General features: G+C 33.2%; 1 protein-coding gene across 1 annotated transcript; it reads right to left on the bottom strand.

Moving 5' to 3' along the window:
- Positions 1 to 13,056: 13,056 nt before the first annotated feature.
- Positions 13,057 to 13,383, bottom strand: LOC111419072 (membrane-associated progesterone receptor component 1-like). Its single transcript, XM_023051828.2, has one exon. It carries the CDS (start codon positions 13,381 to 13,383, stop codon positions 13,057 to 13,059), a length of 327 nt encoding a protein of 108 aa, XP_022907596.2.
- Positions 13,384 to 22,570: the final 9,187 nt, after the last annotated feature.

Genomic DNA, 22,570 nt, shown 5'->3' with positions numbered 1-22,570 from the left:
GTATGTCATACAAGCCCATTTTTGAAGCATTTGAAAAGAGTCCATTTGAAAACTCACACTTAAGCCAGTTGTTGCCGAAAAAGTGTAAGCCAAAATTCCGTAAGCCAAGATATTCAGCCGTATACAAATCAGATTTAATTCTGTTTAAAATTATTGAATTATCTGATGTAAGAATTATGGTAGCGATATAAGTATTTAGATTTTGAGTTAGATCAATTTATTCGTCAGGAATTAATTAAATTGATTGATAAATAAGTTAAAATTTCTTCCGAAGCTTAATATTTATGATGCTTCCGATGCTTTAATATTTGTTGGCAGTTTGTCTAATTTTTTATATATCGGGTAGAAGATGCGTTTTATCCAGACGATAGAGATTGTTTCTTCCTACCATGTCTTTTTTATAAGTATAAAAAATCAATATCTCTCAATCAATAAACTAATATCTCATGTATCAAAATTATTATATTAATCCATCAATCTAATCTCTAATAATACTTGAAACTAAAAGCTCTGACATAAAAAAGTTATGTTAAATAACTTTCTTTTTTGAAAAATTATAAGAATCAAATTTTTCCTGTTGCTAACATGGGCAAAATAATAAATTATTCAGCACATAGAACATCACTTGTACAGAAAAGAGGTAAATCTTTTTCCCCCTTTTCGGTGTAGGAAACGACTTCAGCAGCCACGTAGATTTAATCCTAGCCCCTCGTTACCAACTGAGTGAGAAAGGAGTTTGATATTCTGCCGGGACGAAATCTCAGTTGGTCGAGTTTATTACGTGCAAACGAGAGAAGTTAGCGGCGTTTTATTACGCGGTGAACAATATCCGCAAGAGGGACGGGTCGCTAGCGGGATTACAGATAAGCAGGTATAATGCCGAACACGTCCGTTCGTATGCACGTTTAAGAGGACACGCCAATAAAACTTGGAAAAGTGGAAAACAATTCTTATTGCATTTGTGAAATGGGTGGTGAAAAGCTTTGTGCACCTAATGGAAACATATAAATTTTTAATTTGGTCAACCTTGTTTGTTTCCGGTTTTAGTACTTAACGAGTTGGTCATTTTCGTTTTCTAATCCACATTTCTTTTTGTTTCTCTAAACATTGACTCAAATAATTAAATTTTATATCTCACTCCTGTTTTCATTAAAATGATGATAGATTATGATTTTTCCTAGAACACATCATTAATTCAAATTTATATTTTTAATTACAGGATGACTTTTTAATATCAGCAAATTTCAACCATATTCAAAAATATTCAGAAACTGAACTTTTTTCAATAGTACATAAAAAAATTTCTTCGCAAAAAGTTGATTGTAATTTATCCAGCAGATACAAACTTTAAACGATCTTTAACTCAAAGGCCTTACGTTCCCAGCAAAGACAACTTTGCATTCTGCGACAATCGTGTCCATATGCGGTTAAGTTCCCAGTATTTTTTTCTATTCGTATTGTTCCTATGTCGATGGATCTCTATAGCCTCTCTTGTCATCCTTTGCTAGTTATTTTCGATTCCGACTGGTACCTCAGTCCTATCGTTCTCTAGCGTGTGACCTTGTGTGACATTGCTCTAAAATGCACAGAACAACCATGAAGAAGGCCGAACGCGAATTTCCAAGACTCGTGACAAACAGATTAAGAAATTCGAGTCCTGTACCCATAAAAAGAAAAATCATCAAAGTCATCAACCGATCAAGCGAGCTATTAATAGAAGAAGACACTGCAGTGCTTTCGCCATATGATTGAATTACGCAGTCACTTCTGTGAGGGTTCCGGAGCTATTCACAGAATGCATGAAGTGAAACTGAAGAAATCCGACAAGATATGTCCATCTGTGTGATAATGGTTAGCGGCTGCCGACTGCGGAATATTATTCATTCGGGCATCTCTCTTATGCTCCTTACTGCGGCAGTCGATGTAAGGTCCAGGCTGGCCAATGTTATACGTATCACAACTGCATGATAGTCGAGAGATATTACTACGACTTCACCTCGCACTTTCTGTCTAATTCTGTTGCCAAAGAAGTCTTTTGGATCCAGCCTCCTTCAAAGAAATTATGAAGAACTCAACCTAGAAAACAGCAAGGAAAATGAAAGTAATATGTAAAGGGGTTTTCATCCATATTGGTGTTTTATGTTTGAAAAATAAAACTGTATTTAATACTCCAATATATTATTTATTGTTAACTCTACCGGTTTCGGCTTAAGCCATCATCAGGAGTCTATAAGGATTATAAAAAATCATAAAATACAAACAAATACAATTAAAATTAAAAGCTATTTTACCTTGTCAAATATAGGATTTATGTTGTTTTCCGATTTGAACCAGGCTCGTATATTTTATGTTAACTAATTTGTAATTAAATGTCTGATTAAGAATATATATAAATGAAACAACCATACCAGAAAAGTCGAAAAGTAGCGGCCAGAGAATCACTTTGTATTGAGAACATTTGGGTTATGTTTAACAGCGCATGCGTAGCGAAATATTAATTTGTGTAATAACAAATTCAAATTTAAATTTTCTCAAAAAACACTCAACTTACAAAAATCAATCAAACAAGAGGCGGTATGGAGAGTATGTGGGGTGGGAGTGTGGAAGGTAGGTGTGAAGGACCCTATGTATTGCGAAAACAAGACACACCAAAGAATTGTTATCCTCGTGTGCATAGGGGGAAAAGAGATCATGGTAGAAGGGGCAGGGGGGAGGGGAGGATTTCAATTGGGTGTATTTTTCTCTGGTGGCTTGGTCTTAATGTTATATGGGTCAGTCAAAAATCGATAAAGTGGTATCTTCTGTAATTGTATTTGGTCGTTTAGATTTTCTCTGTCTGGGTTAGTTTTCCGGATTTTATCTATTTCATATGCTTCGAGTAGGGTGAGTCTGAATCCTTTATTTTGTTGATGCAGAAGTTTAACATTTTTGGTCTCATCAAAGTTGTGGTCCTTAGTAAGTATGTGTCTACCAAAGTTCGAATTCTCGTCGTGTTTATGTTCTTTGACTCGTTGTTTAATATTTCTGCCCGTTTCTCCAACGTAAGTTGCATCACAAGTGTCACATTGTAAAAGGTAGACGCCACTTTTAGACATTGGATCGAGTTTATCTTTTGCGTTATTAAGTATCTGTAAAAGGGTTGAATTTGTGTTAAATGAAACATGTATGTTATATCTTCTGAAGATCCTTTGTATATTCGTTGCTAGGTTTCCTGGGTAGTTTATAGATCTGTAGTTAGTTGGTTCTTTGTTTTCTGTTAGTAAAATTTTGTTTATGTCAAGGTTTGTATGTTTGTTTGTATGTTTAGAAAGCAAATTGTCAATAAATTGGTGTGGATATTTATTGTTATGTGCTATGTTCTTGATTATTTGTATTTCCCGATCTTTGGATTCTTGTGTCAAGGATGTTTCATGCAAACGGTGTATGAAGGAGTTAAATGCTGCACATTTGTGTGTATGGTGGTGATAAGAATCTGCGGGGATTATGGTGTCTGTTTGAGTAGGCTGTCTGTAAATTTCATACTCTATTTTATTAATAATTCTTTTCAAGGTAAGATCCAAGAAATTAATGGCTTTATTCTTATTATATGTTTAGAAGTGATGATTCCAGTTGGTCAATGAAAAAATCCGCGAGTAGTCCACTAAGTGGCGAACCCATTGGGAGTCCATCACTATATTTAAAAATCTCACCATTAAATTGGCAGAAGTCGAGTTCAGTGCAGTGTTTTGTTAATTTGAATAGATGTGCGGCATTGGTTGTATTTAAGTGTGTTTTCAGATACTTGTGAACAATGGCCAGAGTTTCGTGGATGGGTATGTTGGTGTAGAGGTTTGTGATGTCGAATGATATCATCTGGAAATCGTGAGGGAGGTTGGTATTCGAGATTGCTTCTATTAATTCTTTTCTTTTCTATTTTTCGAAAATGAAAGTATTCATGAAATCTACGATAATCCCAACAGAGCAACAAAGAAATTTGTTAATTAGTCAATCGTTTTTTCAAAAGACGCACGACTGAATCTGAAAGTTTCTAGCTCTAATATTAGTTCTAGTTTACGTTCATAAACCAACTTTTTTATCTGCAGAAGTTACTATAAAGCTAATATTCAATAATAAGTACACAATAAGACATATAAAATATAAGATAATTTGATGTAAGATAAATTATTCTATAACTAAAGTTATTTTAGTATGTACTTAATAAATTGAAAAAAATTAAAAAATTAAAGAAATTTATACAGATATCCAAGAAAAATGTAACTACAGGCTAACTACAGAGGATGCATAAGAACAATAGAACTACAGATAAGAGGAGTTAATGCTAAGACCAAGATAGTGTACCCCATTACGGCCGACACATAAAGCTGGACTTCGTTAACAGAAAACTGATGCAGATAATGCTGAGCATGGTAAAGGTATTATATAAAAAGATTTGACAAATTAGAATATTGGTAATATATCCAAATTAAAATAATTATTGACCAAAAGAATTTACCATAAATTTTTGCCTAGAATGCTTGGCTGTGCAAGCGCGGGCGTTCACCTTGAACTTGTTTCAGGTTTATCCACTGATGCCTTTTTAGCAGCACTTCGCCGATTCGTTTCCCGTCGAGGACGATGTTCTATACTTATCTCAGACCAAGGGACCAATTTTATAGGCTGTAATAATCGTTTGAAAGAAATGGCAGAAATCGTAGGTGTCAAACTTGGTTGGCTTCGAATGGAAATTCAACCCACCTGGAGCACCACATTTTAATGGTTTAGCTGAATCCAATGTAAAGTCAGTTAAGACTCACTTGATAAAGGTTATTGGTAGTCAAGTGCTCTCATTTGAAGAAATGTATACCGTTTTGACACAGATCGAGGCGGTTTTAAATTCAAGACCCTTGACTCCCGTGTCAAGTGATCCAAACGATTTACAAGCCTTAACTCCAAGTCACTTTTTACATCTTGAACCATTAAATTCTTGTATTGTAGATCCTGATCTATCCACGGTACCTTGCAGTCGTCTCGATCGATGGCAGCTTCTACAAAAAACCGTTCAAGATTTTTGGAAACGTTGGAAACACGACTACCTACACACACTTCAACAAAGAACTAAATGGACTGAATCTTCATCCAATCCCGTCGTCGGAGATATGGTAGGGGTGGGGTATGGATGGGGTAGTCCGAGTAGTCACCTTAAAAACTTGCACTGGTCGTTTGACGCGCCTAGTAGTGAAAATTTGTCCGTTGCCAAAATAAAATAAAATAAACAACACTTTCCTTATAAAAAAAAAAATAATAAATAATTAAAATTAATATTTTTTGGAGGGTGGAATGGCTGCGCAAGCGCGGGCGTTTAGCAAAAATTTAAGAATTACGGCTCGACCCGAACCACACACACATATTTTTGACTTCGCCTTTGTAACGCGACTTTTTAAAATTATTTTTATAAGTTACGCATTATTATAATATATATAAAAACTGTGATATAGTGTCGAAATCGCGATAGGGAACAGCGATAGGGACAATAAAGTAAGAAATTAATAATAATTATTCATGGTCTTTTCCTTTTAATATCTTCCTTTTTTTTTTCTTTGAATCAGTACCTTTTATTTTGTTTCCGAACCGTTTTCGAGCAAACAATGCTCTTTAAACAAGAAACACAACTTTGAAGTCTTCTTGAATTTCTAGCAAAGAGATGTATGTCACATTTCCAAGGGAGGTAGTGCAATCCTTTTATAAGAATCGATCAACCACTTCGAAGAATGCCATCTGTGGAAAGAGGTACTCAACAAACCGTAATAGGAATTAAGTCATCAAAACAAAGGGGGTACAGTTTACTACCCACCAAGACATAACAAAAAAGGAAGCCTAATACTCTTAGTGTATTTAGGAGAAAGATTTATTGTTGGCTGCGACTATAATACCAAACACGTAGATAGGAATTCCAGATTAACTACTACCAAAGCAAAAAAATTAAGGAATGCATTCCAAGAAAGGATTTGCAACTACCACTCAACAGGAAGGAAGACAGATGCCGAGAAATCTCTAACTTACTAGACTTCTTTATCAACAGGAAAGTATCTGACAACTTGATAGAAGTTAAAGGGAACAAAAAGAACAGCTAGAGCTATTCTTACTAACAAAACTACTGACTAACAAAGCTTTCAAATTGACCTCAAGAACAACATCAACATAAACATTAATCTTAGAACGAGTAAATAACTAGATCAAGAAGCTGTACATTTCACTTGTTATACCCAATCAGCGGCGTACAACAACACTTATTCGCTGTATCGGAGTTCACACGCTAGATTAGACTAGCTATACCTCACGACTCTATGTATTATTGCTGTCATTCTAAGCAGTTTTAATTACCAGCACAAGAGTGCAGTTTAATTCCAAAAAATAATAATTTTCATGATCAACTTATTTTTTATCTATGTACTGAACGTACCAACAATATGTGTAAATACATAACTAATAGTTTATTCCCAATTTAACCCCTCAATTGACATTTATTCCGAAATCTGAACCTTTAAAGTTTTCGAAGTTAAAGGAGTGGCTTTGTTGGTCCGTGAAGATATCGAGTGTTTTCCTCTACCTATTGCTGAATTTTCTAAAGAAATGATGTGATTCTAATGTTCACTTTGGTAGAAACGGGAAGAAAACTCTAAGAGTACTCGATTTTCTCAGTGGATTTGGTTGGAGGTCGAAATTTTTGGAAGCTACTAAATTACCGAAGTGTCTCGATAATTCGTTTGTTAATTTTACTGAATTTGCCACCTATGGTGCGCTAGATACATTATTTTCACATAGCTTAGCCGTTTCAATTGAATTTAAAGCTCCTAAAATTAATATCGGTAAACAATACAAAACTTTTTATCCAACCACGGTAGATGGGTAAAGATCAACGTTTACTAATTGAATGGAATAAATGTCGTTCTACATATAAGGTGGTAATTCGCCAAGCTAAAAAAATGCCACTGACAAGTTTATTGTAAATCATAAAAAACAACCTGCAGCAATATGGAAAATAATTAAGTCTACTAATACTTCTGACAACTCTGCCAAAAGAGTTAGCTGTTTAGATGCCGACCAGCTAAATAATTTCTTTTTAAATATCCCCGGTGAATTAGCAAAAAACAAAAGTGGTGGCGAGGATCTCTAAATACGAATATTTCACATTTCATCGATTAAAAAAGTTAAAAACCTTTTGATTCCGGTACTTACTATTAAAGGTTATTTTAAAATAACTCCACTTTTCGTATTATTACTTTATTTAATATTTAACTGAACACACATACAAAACTTATAACAAGAACTTATTTCTCTAACTGTCACGTCTCCCTCTTTTTCTCTCCCTCTTCTTAGTACCAACCTTTACCTTCTCTAACACTTACTACTCGGTTTAACCAATGTTTAACGACTTTAAGGTGGCATATATTTTGACGCTGTTCAAAAAGCGCGATATCAATAATGCCTCCAACTATAGACCAATTAGTATACTACCTGTATTATCAAAAGTCTTTGAAACGTTATTAAAGAATCAACTAGTTATTTTTTTGTGAAACCGTGACTATGCAAAATTTTGTTGAATATGATCAGATATGATCAGTCGCTTTTTGGCCCTTCCCAAGGCTTTTGATTGTGTTTGTCACTCATTTTTAATTCGCAAATTATATGCATACAATGTAGCTCCAGAAGTGTGTAAATTATTGGCATCTTATCTTACATACAGAAAACCTGGAAGTATCACGAGTGGTGTTCTGCAGGGTTCAACTTACCTTCCTTTTTGGGGCATCGACAATCTATTTTATATGTAGATGATACTAACTTGTTAACTAGACACATTTTAGGAATAGAAGCTACAGCCTTACAAAATTTAATGTTCATATCGGCAAAGCATTGGTTTGCTAGTAATCGCCTGACTTTGAATAGTGGCAAGACAATGTCAATGACTTTTACACATGTACAGAGTGTACAGAGCCTTTAATTTCGGAGAAGGGAATCAGATTTCTTGGTGTCCATGTGAATCTTGGACTTCCATGGAACTTCCGTGTGGAAGTTTTAGCTTCTCATTTGAATTCCACTGTCTTTCTGTTGAGGCGTCTCTCGGAATTTTCTTCTACTGAAGTACTGCGTACAGCCTATTTTGTGCTTTTCCAAAGTCATACTAGATGAGTAAATGAATTTTTGGTTTACAAAGAAGAGTCATTCGGAATATTACCTACTAAACTATATTACAGAGATGATTGTCACTCTTCTTTCATTAATTTAAAAATATTAACGCTTCCCTCATTATATATTTTGGAATGCCTAAAATTCATGTTATTGCATCGTTATCAGCATGAAAAGAATAATGATATTCACAAATACGAAACCAGAAGGAGGAATGACGTTCGGCATGTTTCAATACGACTTCATAAATCTAGAAACGCATACAATTACTATGGGGAAAATTTTACAATATTGTGTATAGTGATTTAATGGGCTTATCTTTTAAGACTTCGGTCAATAAAATTTAAAATATTTTGTTAGTGAGGGCATATTACAGTATTGATAAGTTTATAAGTAATACTTCTCTATTTTAAAATGACTGCTTGTTCAATTTATTGCGGGGTTTATATACCTGCGGGGTTTTTAACTTAATTATTATTATTAATTATAGATCTGTTTCTTGTCTGTTTTCATACTTCTTGCAAAAAGAATGATTAATTGTTTATTTGTATAATTGACTATTATCATTCAATAATTAAATTCGGCGAAAACACTAGAGAGGTGAACGTCGAGTGTCTGTGCGAACGTTCCTCGACCCATCAATTGGGTCAGATTCCACCACCCGAGACAAACCTTCAAGACCATTTCTGAATTCTGGCGCAAACTATGCTGAACTTTTTCATCTTCATCTGTTTCAGCACTTCAATAGTTCATTAAAACTAGTTTCGGGCTATTCCGAATAGCCGATGGGTTTCATATCATGTTTTAAATTTGAAATAAAATTTCTTAAAACTAAATCGACGAAATTAATGGGATTTGTTCAGTTTATAAACAAGTATAATTCTGTAATATGTATGATAATTGAGGAGCGTCGTTTAAAAGGGGCTATTTCCATACTAAAGAAATTTTAGAAAAACTAAAAAAAACTTATAGTTATTGAAAAATGTATGTGCAGGTATATATTTTTTAAATTAAAATAATTGTTTATAAGGCTACGAATTTTTAGGGTAAAATATTTTTTTTGTATCATTACTAAAAAGCAGAAAACGTAACATTAAAAAATGGAAATTGCATCTTTTGATCAGAATTTCTGAAAATAGCATCTTTTGATCTGAAATGAAAATAAGCTTTTGAACAGAACATTGGATATATAGCACTTTTTGATTATGAATGCATAGACTAAAAAGGATAGGTTAAGGGTAAATAAAAAACAGACATAAGAATATCTATTTATATTCTGATTACACCAACATCATGCTCCAAACAATCACAAGATTCACCATGCTGATGATCTACAACGTTATCATTGGTGATTGTAGTTTTTTGATCAAAAATAATATTCATAAAAAATGCTAACTCCGTTAAATCAGTCCAGCTGTCACCTGACTGCTTGACGAGTAAATTTGCTACATCTTTCTTTTTGCTCCTGTTTATACCTTGAGGTCTCACGGGTAATTGTGTAACAGTTTGGCAATGGCGCTTACCTCGCTTTAGAAGATTAATTGGCTCTTTATTTGTTTCAAAACGATATGTGTCGTGGGTGTAAATATTACAACTAGATTTTTTTATAATAATTCTTTTTCCTGAACGGATATCTACTACTTTCTTATAATATTGTTCAATGTCTTTGATATCATACAGACCCCAGTTTTCTTCCAAAATTTCATAATATGGTTCAGCAAGTGTCATTACCATTTGCTTTTTGATATCGTTCTCTAATCTGCCAAAAACCCAATCTGCCGGAAGAAAGCTGTTACTGGAAATGTTAATGTTATTTCTTTTTCGTTGGAGGGAGTATTAGGAGCTGAACAATATGACTATTTTTGTTCTGCCCCCCCACAACCATCACAGAAGAAATCGTATATTTTTTATATTTGTAGATATTTCCAAGTCCTTTAAATAGGTGTATAATGCAGATTCTAGAGACACGAAGATTCTAGAGAAAGAACCATGTAAAGAATGTAGGATTTTTTGAATCCAATGTTACAACACATAAGTTATATAAACTTATTTGTCTTGAATAGTATGCATCTTGTATAGGAGTTTTTGCTAACGGTTGCACTTTTTCCATATCAAAAGACAAACTTATACTGTCAAGTATATCCGGACGAGTCATAGCATAAAATGCATTGGCCTTCATAGAGTTGTTTTTTTCACGATTTTTTTTTCAAGTTTTATTTTATTTTTCCAAAGAATGCAAGTACCACAGACATCTGATGCAGGGTTTTAAAACTAATGTTGTATTCTTTGTAAAACATTTCATAAAACATTGTGCGTGAAACTCTGAGAGCTGCTGTGACAGAATCATATTGTCTTATTTTTTTGGAATTTATTCAAATTTTGGAGTCTTTTTCTTGAAACATTGAAAACTTCAATAAAAAAGAAAATACAAACTTTTTGCATCTTCATGCCTTGAAGTTTTATTACATATTAGGTACCATTAACAGCACGGTTTCTTGTACAGGACCTGGGACTAGATTTCTCTTTCCTGTTAGGTTATGAAGGGCCCATAAGCCTTGCTAAAAAGATGTCTTGCTCGATTTTCGTAATTGTATTATACAAACGTTTCCTGACTTCGTGTTTTTACATCTAAATCGTATGAGGAAACCAACATAAAACAAAATATTCGTACACAAAAAAAGAAGAGTACCAAAGACTCTTTTATAGACTATAAAATATTATAAAATATTTTATAGTAAAATAGACTTACTTTTTACGATAGGTGGAGCAATCTTTTCGTATTTTCTGTCTTACGCCACTATTTAGGGCACCTACATCCATGTTTCAGTCGGGTTTTATAGAATTTTTGAATAAATTTGTTGAAATCAATAAATCAATCGACAAAATATCCGCGGGGGAGAAACTTGTCACCACAGATAGTAGTATTTTGACACTTGCCATAAAGTATAATAAAAGCTGTGTTTTGTTGTCAATTTGAATGCAAAATACGTAACGAATGTCACATAAAAATCAAGGAAATAGTCTTCTTTGAACAGAACTTATCATCCTAACCGACACTAATATGAAATATAGCTGTCTTTGAACAGAAATTAATTAAGTAATAATTAGTTTCAATCAGAAAAAAATAGCACTTTTTGAGCAAAATCACCAAGACTAAACACAATCTGTAGTAGGATCCTATATCACCACTACATTTCACTAAAAAACGTGTGAAGCATCCAATACAGAAAGAGCCCCTTTTGAATAGACGCTCCTCATTTATAATAACCTTTCTAAATTTGTGTATCCATAGTGTAGCTATATATTTCCACATTTGAAGGATTTTCTCATGCCATACTTGTAAGTATTAGACTGTCTATATATTTCATCTTGAACTTGTATAACTGAATTTGTATAGTTAATTAAATGTAAATGTAAAAGGTTCCATAATTAGTGTTACGCAAGCAACGAGTCGGTTAACGTGGGAGAAGCAATATCAAAAACGCTTCAATTACATTTAAATTCGCGACGAGAAGTTTCTGCAGGCTGTCATCTGCATACGTAGCGTATCTAATAGGAACGAAGCGTACTAGTACCAGCAGAAGAGGGCGGACGTCGAGTACGTGAATTAAAAACGAAATGCACCCCCGCCCAATTAGTATGCACGAGCATTTTAACCGGTCGAGTTTTTACAATTCAACATGTGTTGGGGATTTAATTACCTCATGGACCGACCAACCGACCCCATTGTTGGTCTGCATTGGGGTTTCGAAACTTGTGTCCGTAACCTTTTCACGGTTTTTTCTTCGCCTCTATTATTGTTTCATTGGGGACGGCGCTTTCGAGTGAGGTCCTATCGACGAATCGCTCCCCGACGAATTGATAATATCGGGAAAATTTTCAACCCCTCTTCTTGTCCGAGCGAAATTGAATTTCGCGTTCGACGTCATAACGCGAAATTGTCCCTAAAGTAATTTGCGAACGGCGAAGTGGGTTAAGCCACCGCCGTTTTAATTTGAAAGAACTCCGCCGGTTTTCTCGGTCTACTTAACAATCTGGAATGATGTTTATTGAATTCCCGCAGCAGAAGGACCGTTGCTGCCACTCGAGAGGAGGACGAGACCGCATGATATATCGCTCCCTTTCATGAGCCGAGCGCAATTTGTACACCACCGGAAACCAGCTCGGTATCTACTTAATTCGCCAAACAGGGCGCAATAAGTGCCCCCTAGAACTACGAAGAACAGTCTTTCCGCATCATCTATCATTCTAAATTAATTATTGTTGTAGTTTGGATACTCATTCTTCGTTCAACTTGAAACATTATTACTCTAATTAAGCAATAAATACTATACCTGAGATTAAGACACTACAATAAAATCTTTCAGCGTAAGAAACGTTTCAATGTTGTCTTGTCAAGTTGGATTCTCTAATACCTATTTAGAGAATCTAACACGTTTGTGCAAATAAAATAAGTGGAGAGTGCTGTCGGGAGTGGCTGAAGTTAGTGGCAATACCGTGGGAGGATACTCTAAATCGTTTCAATTAGAAGGCTTATCTCGCCTGGGTGTACGTCAAAGATGTAAGAGTGGCAAAGCATTTTCACTCTCCCGTTTCAAACTCGCCTTGTCGTCAGTAAAGGGAAGAAATTTCCACCCCTGTTTCGTGGTAATCGTGGCAACACCGCCATAGCCTAAGGGCTCCTCTCGTCGTCGCCGCTAAGGAAACTTCAAACGCAATCACTCTTTTGTTGAAGCCACTTATAGCTGAAAGTTAAGTGTTGCTGGTTCGTTTATATATTTTGATGAAAAAGTATATAATGCTTATATAAAAAGTAAAAAGTATATAATTATTAAATTATTTTATTGCATTATACAAAAGGTTTACATAGAAAATAATAATTTAGAAACAAATTTAAGTATCGGGATTTAGTTTGACCAATTTACCAACCAAATTGTACTTTTCCTTGAATTTCGTTTCCCATTTTGTCAGCGATTCGATTTCTTTCGGAGTTAGGTCACTCAAGTCGTCGTACTCGTTATCACTAACGGATACTTTGAAAGTGGCTAACCCTCTGGAAGCATCTCTTCCTGCAAAAGCTGCGTAACTGCCTCCTGGACCATAAAAGTTTCTCGCTTTCGAAACATCGTAGATATTCCCTTTAATAGCGACGAGTATTCTATTGTCCGGGCCTGTACCGTCGTATTTTTTTAAATCTTCAAATGTCATTTCTGTACCCATTTTCTCATACAATTTTTTTTTATTGATACAAACGCAAGTAATTAGTTGGCGAAACCATTTATAAGAAACAATGGGATCTCAATAACCGCCGTTTCTCGTGATTAAGTGGGAAATACCTTCTAATTTAAGAACCGTTCTCCAACTTGAACAACTGCTTCAGCCAACGGAAGTTAGTACTCGAAAACTTAAAGTTGCACCGAAACCCTGGATCTTGGTGTCGAAAGTTTAAATTCCCCTAAACGAGAGAACGGGAAGACTCGTCATAAGACCCGGAAATGTCGTCGTCGGACGTTAGTCGCAAAGGCAGGTACCACCTATAAAACGACTCGACTTTAACGTGAATACGTGGAGTTACTCCCTAAACAGAATTTACACTCGTCATTATACTAAAATAATGTCACTTACAGGTTTTAAGGTTGGCGACTCACCACGCCAACGTTGCGCTACACACTGCATTATTTACTGTTTACGGCGTACGCTGTCGTGAACTCACTCACATCCGCGCTATCATTCATGTATTTACTTTCGGCAATAAGATAAAACCGAGACTATCTTATCAGTCTGTGTGGTGTTATCGCAAAGTTCAGTATTTAAACCGGTCATAATTTAAATCTCATATGTGGATTTAATGTGCCGATTAATTCAGACAATAGTAATGAAGAGATCATCTAAAAAGATCTGCTAAAAGCTAATCTATATGTGATAACTGTTGTTCCTTTTTGGATTGAGGTGAAAGGTTAAATTAAAGAATAAATTGTTTACTTTTATTTATTGTTCCTCTTTCCACATGTCGACAACTACTCTACCTTTTCATACTTTACATCGCATTAATAATATTGCATAGTTACAACGTATGCCAAATGTTGACCTACTTAGAGTCAACTTACAATTCCAGTACATACAAATTGTTGAAGATAGTGTAATGCACGAAAACTAATAAAGTGCTTTCGACACCATCGAAACAGCCGCGTACTTGAATAATTATAACAAATAACTATTATTATGGTCATTTATTTGCCACTCGTCCACAATGTCATCCTCTCAATATCGTCCGATAACCACATAATTATCAATAGTCACGTAACCATCAGTAACTACGTTTCACCCAACACAAGAATAAAAAGAATCAAACCCCATATAAAAGTAGTGACTTAGTTAAGTGCTGTCGTTGTTAAATGTGAAACAAAATAAACAATTAAACTGAATGTAAACGAAAAACATTGTGATTATTCCGACTAATAAAAAGCACTGTCAATCAAAGAAACTTTGTCATTGTGCTTTGCATCCAAACCGAAACAGTTAACAATAAATAACATTTAGGTATTTAAATAAAATAACTTCTTTCTCGCTATAAAATTAATATAATCAGTACCGGTTTCGGCTAAAATGCCAATATAACGTGGTGTTTATCAGCAGCATTTGCGATGTTTGCATTCTGATGAGAAAAAGCTCTATCAAATATTAGCACTACTTCTCCGGCTAGTTTATATCGGGCAAAGTGATCAACCCATTTAATGAAAATATTTGTTCTTATACAGCTCCTGCCGCTCAAGGAGGTCAAACGCTGGTCTTGGCATATCACCATAGGTGGGATAGCTGTACCAATGTCGTATGCAACAATTGTTACATTTTATGCACTCTTTTGCATCTCTTCTTGCTAGAACAGCTTGTTGATAAACTGTGAGATGTTTCAGGTTTTGTCATAAAATTCTTTTCTGTTAATTCGATTCTTAGTTTTGTGAAGTGATCATTAACTATGAATTTGCTTACTGTTATAGCCTGACAAGGACATTTGTTGAACATTTTTTGCACTTACTACTGAATGGTGTTACTAGAATAATCGCAGCCACTTTCTACCTGATGACTAGCTTGACAAAACCAATGGATGACGTATATTTGCAAATTAAACCATTGATTGAAGGAGACCACAAAGCACCAGCTACTCGTCCTTGAAATGGAAGAAATACTGTAAATTATGATTTACATTTTTGACACTTTGACGATGTTGATTTCTATCTGGTCTGGGATCTTATCTGGATTAGTTGGCCAATGCGAACGTAGCAGTTTTCTAGCTTCGGCAGTAATTAGCCTCGATCCCCAATGTGTGTTTTGCATTGTAATCACCACGTACGACGAATCAATTACCAATGGCTTGAAAGAACTGTTCGTATTTTCACATTTGATATCATGTTTTGGAGGAGTATATAAACTGGCCTCAGTTATAAGTACGAGAGCTTTCACGATCGGTGTTAATTAAACTAAAACTAGAACTAATACTAGCACTATCACTACAACTAATAGTAGACCTAGAAACATTCGGGTTAAGCCGTGCGTGGAACTCGTTGAAGAACAAGTTCGAACTTGCTTCTTAAGAAGATTGCAACATGGCAACCAAAATCACAAAAGCTTATCCCAAAAGATTTTAGATCTAGGTCTAGTGATAATTCTAGTGATAGTGTTAGTTGTAGTTTTAGTTCAAATAATGAAATCTTCCAATACTACCATATTGGGTTTTGTTAATTACAGCTGTGACTTCTTTAATTCTTACTCCCTTAATATTTCCACCTTTGCTGCGTTCTCTAGGTGATTTGTGGAGTATTATATCGCTAAATTTGATAGATGAAAATTAATTTCCGATATTAAGCATAATTCTTAATCCTTCATTCGACGATTGCTTGAAGCTCTCATTGATGCTTTTGACCTGTCTATAGAGGCAAAAGTACACTTATCTTGGTTGATTATTTTTTCTTTATTCATTCTATTGTTTGAGTATATACTCATTTGATGTGCACGTGATATTAGTCATTATTAGTCACTTTATGTGTAATGTTAAACACATAGCACTTCGTCGAAAAAGTCGAGTTTCCCAAACAATTCAACATGGATTTACAAAGAGAGGCCCATTAAACGAAAAAGTGGCTTCGAACAGTATACGCGCCACAACAAATTGAAAGTTAATTGGAAACTATCTTTGGTAATCCATGTTGCAAGTCATAAAAGTAAATAAAATTTAGGTATTTAAACAAAATAACTTCTTTCTCGCTATAAAATTAGTATAATCAGTACCGGTTTCGGCTAAAATGCCATCATCGGCTGAATCTACAATGAATATTATATGACAAGAAAATATCTTAAAATAAATGATAATATAACGTACTGTCAATGATAAAACAAGAATTTAAACATAAGTTAAAAGGCTTAATGTAAAACTAAAATGAAAATCTTTAAATATAAATGTAAAATATACAAATTTTTGGACTTACATGATAAGATAACAAGCAAACTACACTACAAAGACGAATGAATAATGTTTCGTGTAAAAATTTTTTAACAAAATTATCTAGAGTTTGATTTTGTACTTTTCAACTGATTTCAACAAACTTTTATTATATGATAACTAACTTCAAGTTTAAAATGCCAATCTCAATTTTAACATATTTGTAATCTTGCATCATGTTTGGACTCATTTTAAAGGTTATTTTATAAAGATTACGAATAAAGTAATAAAATTAAAGTTGACATTAACACCTGAAAGTTTTTTTTTAGCGGTGTAAAATGTTAACCTCAATTTTTACATATTTGTAATCGTCATTAAAAATCCTTTAAAATAAGTACAAACACGACATATTTATCTTCAATATTAATGAAGTTATGGTCAACTTCCGGTTAAGAATGTTAACGTCAATTTTGACATATTTGTAATCGTCGTGAAAAATCCTTTAAAATGAGTAAAACATGATACGTTTAATTCCAATATTACTCGAGATATAAGCAACTTCCGCTTTGAAATGTCAATTTCATTTTGACATATTCTTAATTTTTATAAAATGTCTTTATATTTGCCACAAAAGTAAAGATATAATAAAAAAATTCAAAAATTAAGGTTGGTATTAATATTTAAAAATTGCCATCTTCATTCTTGCTAACTTCGCGTTTAATGTTTTTTGTTCTAACTTTTTTGTTCTTTGAGCTAAGTGCGTCATGTTTGAACTCATTTTAAAAGCTATTTTATAAAGATTACGAATAAAATAATAAAATTAAAGTTGACATTAACACCTGAAAGTTTTTTCTTAGCCGTATAAAATGTCAACCTCAATTTTTACATATTTGTAATATTCATTACAAATCCTTTAACATGAGTACAAACATGACATATTTATCTTCACTATTAATGAAGTTATGGTCAACTTCCGATTAAGAATGTCGACGTCAATTTTGACATATTTCTAATCGTCGCAAAATCCTTTAAAATGAATTGAAACATGATAGGTTTCATTTCAATATTACTCGAAATATAAGCAACTTCCGGTTTGAAATGTCAATGTCATTTTGACATTCTTAATTTTTATAAAATGTCTTAATATTTGTCATAAAAACAAAAATATAATAAAAAAATCAAAAATTAAAGTTGGTATTAATATTTAAAAATTAAATTTTAGCGTTCAATGTTTTTTATTCTAACTTTTTTGTTTTTTGAGATAAGTGCATCATGTTTGGACTCATTTTAAAGGTTATTTTATAAAGATTACGAATATAATAATAAAATTAAAGTTGACATTAACACCTGAAAGTTTTTTCTTAGCTGTGTAAAATGTCAACCTCAATTTTTACATATTTGTAATATTCATTACAAATCCTTTAAAATGAGTACAAACATGACATATTTATCTTCAATATTAATGAAGTTATGGTCAACTTCCGGTTAAGAATGTCAACGTCAATTTTGACATATTTGTAATCGTCGTGAAAAATCCTTTAAAATGAGTTCAAACATGATAGGTTTAATTCCAATATTACTCGAGATATAAGCTACTTCCGGTTTGAAATGTCAATGTCATTTTGACATATTCTTAATTTTTATAAAATGTCTTAATATTCGTCACAAAAACAAAAATATAATAAAAAAAAATCAAAAATTAAGGTTGTATTAATATTTAAAAATTAAATTACTATCTTCATTATTGCTAACTTCGTGTTTAATGTTTTTTATTCTAACATTTTTGTTTTTTGAGATAGGTGCGTCATCTTGGACTCATTTTAAAGGATTTTCACGACGATTACAAATATGTCAAAATTGAGGTTGACATTCTTAACCGGAAGTTGACCATAACTTCATTAATATTGAAGATAAATATATCGTGTTTGTACTCATTTTAAAGGATTTTTAATGAAGATTACAAATATGTCAAAATTGAGGTTGACATTTTAGACCTGAAGTTAGTTATCCTATAATAGAAGTTTTATAACTGAAGTTAATCTAGTGTTAGTCACTTTTCCGCACTTTCTTTTTATTTTTAAAGTGTTTTTTTTTGGTCATTTCACATTGATTAAAAAAATCGTCGATTTTTAAGCCACATGATGATTCTTGAACAGTCAGAAAACTATTTTGTGTAAACAGGACGGGAATAAAAGAGATGGGTCGAAATCAACGAAGGAATCAATCTGATCAATTATAATATTTATTTTTGGTTTTTATTGTTTTTAAAAATTTCATGATATTCAAGTAGAGTCATTTTTTAACTCCCTTAACATTGAAAAAAAAATGTTTAACAGTTAACTTCCTTGATCTTGAACTTACTAAAATTAATAATACTTTGTCTTATAATATTTATAGGAAACCTTCTATGGTCCCAACTACAATTCCTTTTGATTCCTTTCATCCAATGTCTCATAAATTGGCGAATTTTTGTTATTTATTTTATTATTCCCTTTATCAGAAAAACATAAAATTGATGAATTTAAATACATTCATACTCTTGCATTGAATAACGGTTTTCCTTGAAATATTATCAATAGTTTACATTTCAGCTTACTTCAGAGTAAAGACCCATTGTATGTTAAGGAGAATAATAATCATATTTATAAACCCATTTCATATAATAAAATATCTTTGGTGTCCAGAAGCATTTTTGATAAATATAGAATTAAATTAGCTTTTTCTAACAATTGTTCTATTATTAAACTTTCATCTAATTACCACCCTAAAAATGGAAATATACTTCGCAAAAATGGAGTTTACTCGGTTAGATGTTCTAACTGTAATGGAATTTATATTGGACAGACAAGACGTCGTTTAGGAAGCAGAATTCTTGAACATAAAAATAGAATTCAATCTAATTTATTGAAAATATTTCATTACTTCACGAATGTTCTAAAAGTTATAAACTTGATCTTCTAGGACTTTTTGAAATTAATAAACACAGTAAAAATGATAATTTCTCCATTTTAAACGATCAAATTAGTAATAATTACAAGTCACTCTTTATGTATTTGGATGCAGATGATTGATTTTTGATTTTGACACTTTGTTGTTTGTTGTTTTTTGTTTTTCACGATTTGCGGGTTGTTATCTTTTTCTTCTTATGTGACTTCTCTTTCTGGTTTTCGAGTTCTTTTTCTTTTTCCTTCTCTTTTTCGATCTTCTCTCTTCTTTTCCCAACAGTACATGTTTTAGTTTGAATAACGCCAATTCCCGCACATGTTTTCTAGTGTTTCTCGTGTGATTTTCGTGCATTCTTACCTTCAATAGTTTATTGTTTCTTAATTATGGATGTTCCTGTTTTTCATGTTTATCCTTATTGACAATAAGTTATTATTTTTTATTTCTGAATGAAACGAATATTTGTTTTTTATATTTTTGTTTCTAATTATAATTTCAAATTTACATTAATTTTTGTTTTTTTGTATACAGCTTGTCGCTGATGATGGGAGTGTTTTCCGAAATCGATAGGACTATATATTAAATAAAGTTTTTAAGCAAGTTAAAGAAGTTTTTAACCAGTTTTTCAATTTTACAAAATACTTGCAACATGGATTTTACTTTCCCTTAAAATTGATTTTATGACCGGTTTCAACTTAATGTTAGGATATATTAGAATTAGGTTTTTATTGGTGTTCCCAAAGTCGGATTTGTAGTTTTCCACCAGTCTGTTCTATATACTTCGCATTACAATTAAAACAGAATATAAACCACTTTGATTTAAAAGTTCAATCTTAGGATTGTGATTGGATAGGATATTTAAAATAGAATTTTTATTATGTAAGGAAAGATTTAGTTCAAATTTGGATAGGATATGTTTGTCAGGTTCAAGGGAAGTGTGGTAGGGAATGGATATGAAACGGTTTGTATTTCTAGTTTAGACATACAAGGGATCTGACTTTCTTTGTGAATTTTGTACTACTATTATTTTAGATTGTAATTGTTGTTATATTTTCTTAACATCGTGTATATATTAGAAATGAAATGTTATTTAATTGTACTTAACGATGTTATATTTATTCTATTATTCTACATGTTTCGAGGATCTTAGACATATATCCTCCTGGGACCCAGGCATGTTATTTTTTAAATAAAAGTATTATACTTCACTATATAATAGAAAATAGATTAACAAACAACTTTTATTATAAACTTTATTTGTTTTTTCTTTTTGTTTAAACAATATATGATGTCCATCAAATTGGACATGGGGTTTCAAACAGTACAAAAAAAAAGTATGTTAAACTTAGAAAACATGGGCAGTTATGAAACTTAAATTTAAATTCTAACTTAAATTAATTATTGGTGATACAATGAGTTGAAAACCGCTATTTCATATGAAAATCTATAAAACAGTTTCTGTTTCCAGTTATGCACAGAAACGTGTTGCACGCGGCACAGACAAAATTCGTCTTTTTGTCACAACTGTAGTTCTTGCATCTTACTGAGTTCTTCAAATCTGTGGCAATTTCTGGAAAATGTTGTAGGTTCTGCTTTCTTTGAGTGTGTAATGATGATTCAACAAAGACAGTACCTTCAGGGTTCGCTCAGGTTCCTACACTTCTCATTCTTTCATGGGAGATGCTCGATTGACATGCCAAAAGATACGTAGCGATCTCGATCTTAAAATCCAAAAGTTGCAGTTTTTTTTTTGCAGAAATATTGAGACATTTCTTATGTCTGCGATAAAGAACCCACGAATTTGCCATTGCCAAGTCAAAGATATGAAGAATTACTCTTACAGTCCATTTCTTTGATCTGGCCTGAATTCTATAGTAGCTAATCATCCTATCTATCAAATCAATCCCTCCCATACAATCATTGTATTTTGCAACAATGTGAGGCCTTGGAACCTGAACGTATTTGGAATCTTTCTTAGACCATCTTCTACACTCATCGGTGGGTTGGGTTCCTAGACCAGTGGATGCCAAAAGCACTGACTTTAAATCGTACCATTCTACAACTACTATCTTCCCATTTTGTCTTACTATTTGTTCCGAAGCACCTCGGCCTATCTTAGCCATAATTTTATCAGAAGTTAAATGTACTGCAGCTGGTATACGAGATTTCATGATCGTTCCCGTACAATACATTTCTTGTTGATAAAGATATTCCAGACGCGGTAATGTGGTGAAATATCTATCGCAGTAGACATGAGTTCCAGGAAATAGTGTTCTTACCAGACGAACGACAGCAGAAGGTTCAACACCAAGACTTTTAATTGTATTATCTGGAAAGGTATGTTTGCCTTGATACAATTCAAAATCTACTACAAGACCGTCGGGAGCAGCACAAACAAAATTCTTTAACCCCTCTGGATTGGGCTTTCCTCTAACGAACTGCTTCATCTGACATGTTCCTGTAAACGGTATCATTTGTTCATCTACCGCGACAACTTTTTCTCTAGGTAGCTGCAAACACCCTTGCCTCACTCTTTCCAACAGAGGATGTACTTTCCAAAATTTGTCACTTTCGTTTCTCCTCTGCGATGCTGCCATCAACTACAATTTTCAAATTACTTCTTATTGCAAAAAACCTATCTCTGGTTATGACATCTGCAATAGCTGCCACTCTTGTTGTTTTTGCCCAATACATTCTTATTCTTGGATATTATAGACAAGACATTAGACAAACTATTCCGAAAAAATGTTTGATTTCATTAAGTTTCAATTTAAGTGATAATCCCTTCAGTTCAACGTACCTTGTATTTGTACAGTCACACACTTTTTGGAGAAAGTCATCGTCAAAGTACATAGATAGATTGCATTCACTAGAAGGACCCTTAAAATTTGGAGTATTGAAAAAAGTATCCCTTTTCCAGAACAGTCTGGAAAGTGTCAATTTGTGCTGTTGCTCTCAAGTTTTCTCTAAGAACACTGAGAGGAAGGGTATACTCAGCATCCTCGTCATTGCTGCTCATCAATTCTT

The sequence above is a fragment of the Onthophagus taurus genome, chromosome 6 (assembly GCF_036711975.1).
Source record: "Onthophagus taurus isolate NC chromosome 6, IU_Otau_3.0, whole genome shotgun sequence".
Lineage (NCBI taxonomy): Eukaryota > Metazoa > Arthropoda > Insecta > Coleoptera > Scarabaeidae > Onthophagus > Onthophagus taurus.
The sequence above is the reverse complement of the archived record's forward strand: the minus strand, read 5'-3'. Positions and strand labels throughout refer to the sequence as shown.

Excerpts from the sequence above, each read along its gene's own strand:
- LOC111419072 (XM_023051828.2), bottom strand. The coding sequence starts at position 13,383 with ATGGGTACAGAAATGACATTTGAAGATTTAAAAAAATACGACGGTACA.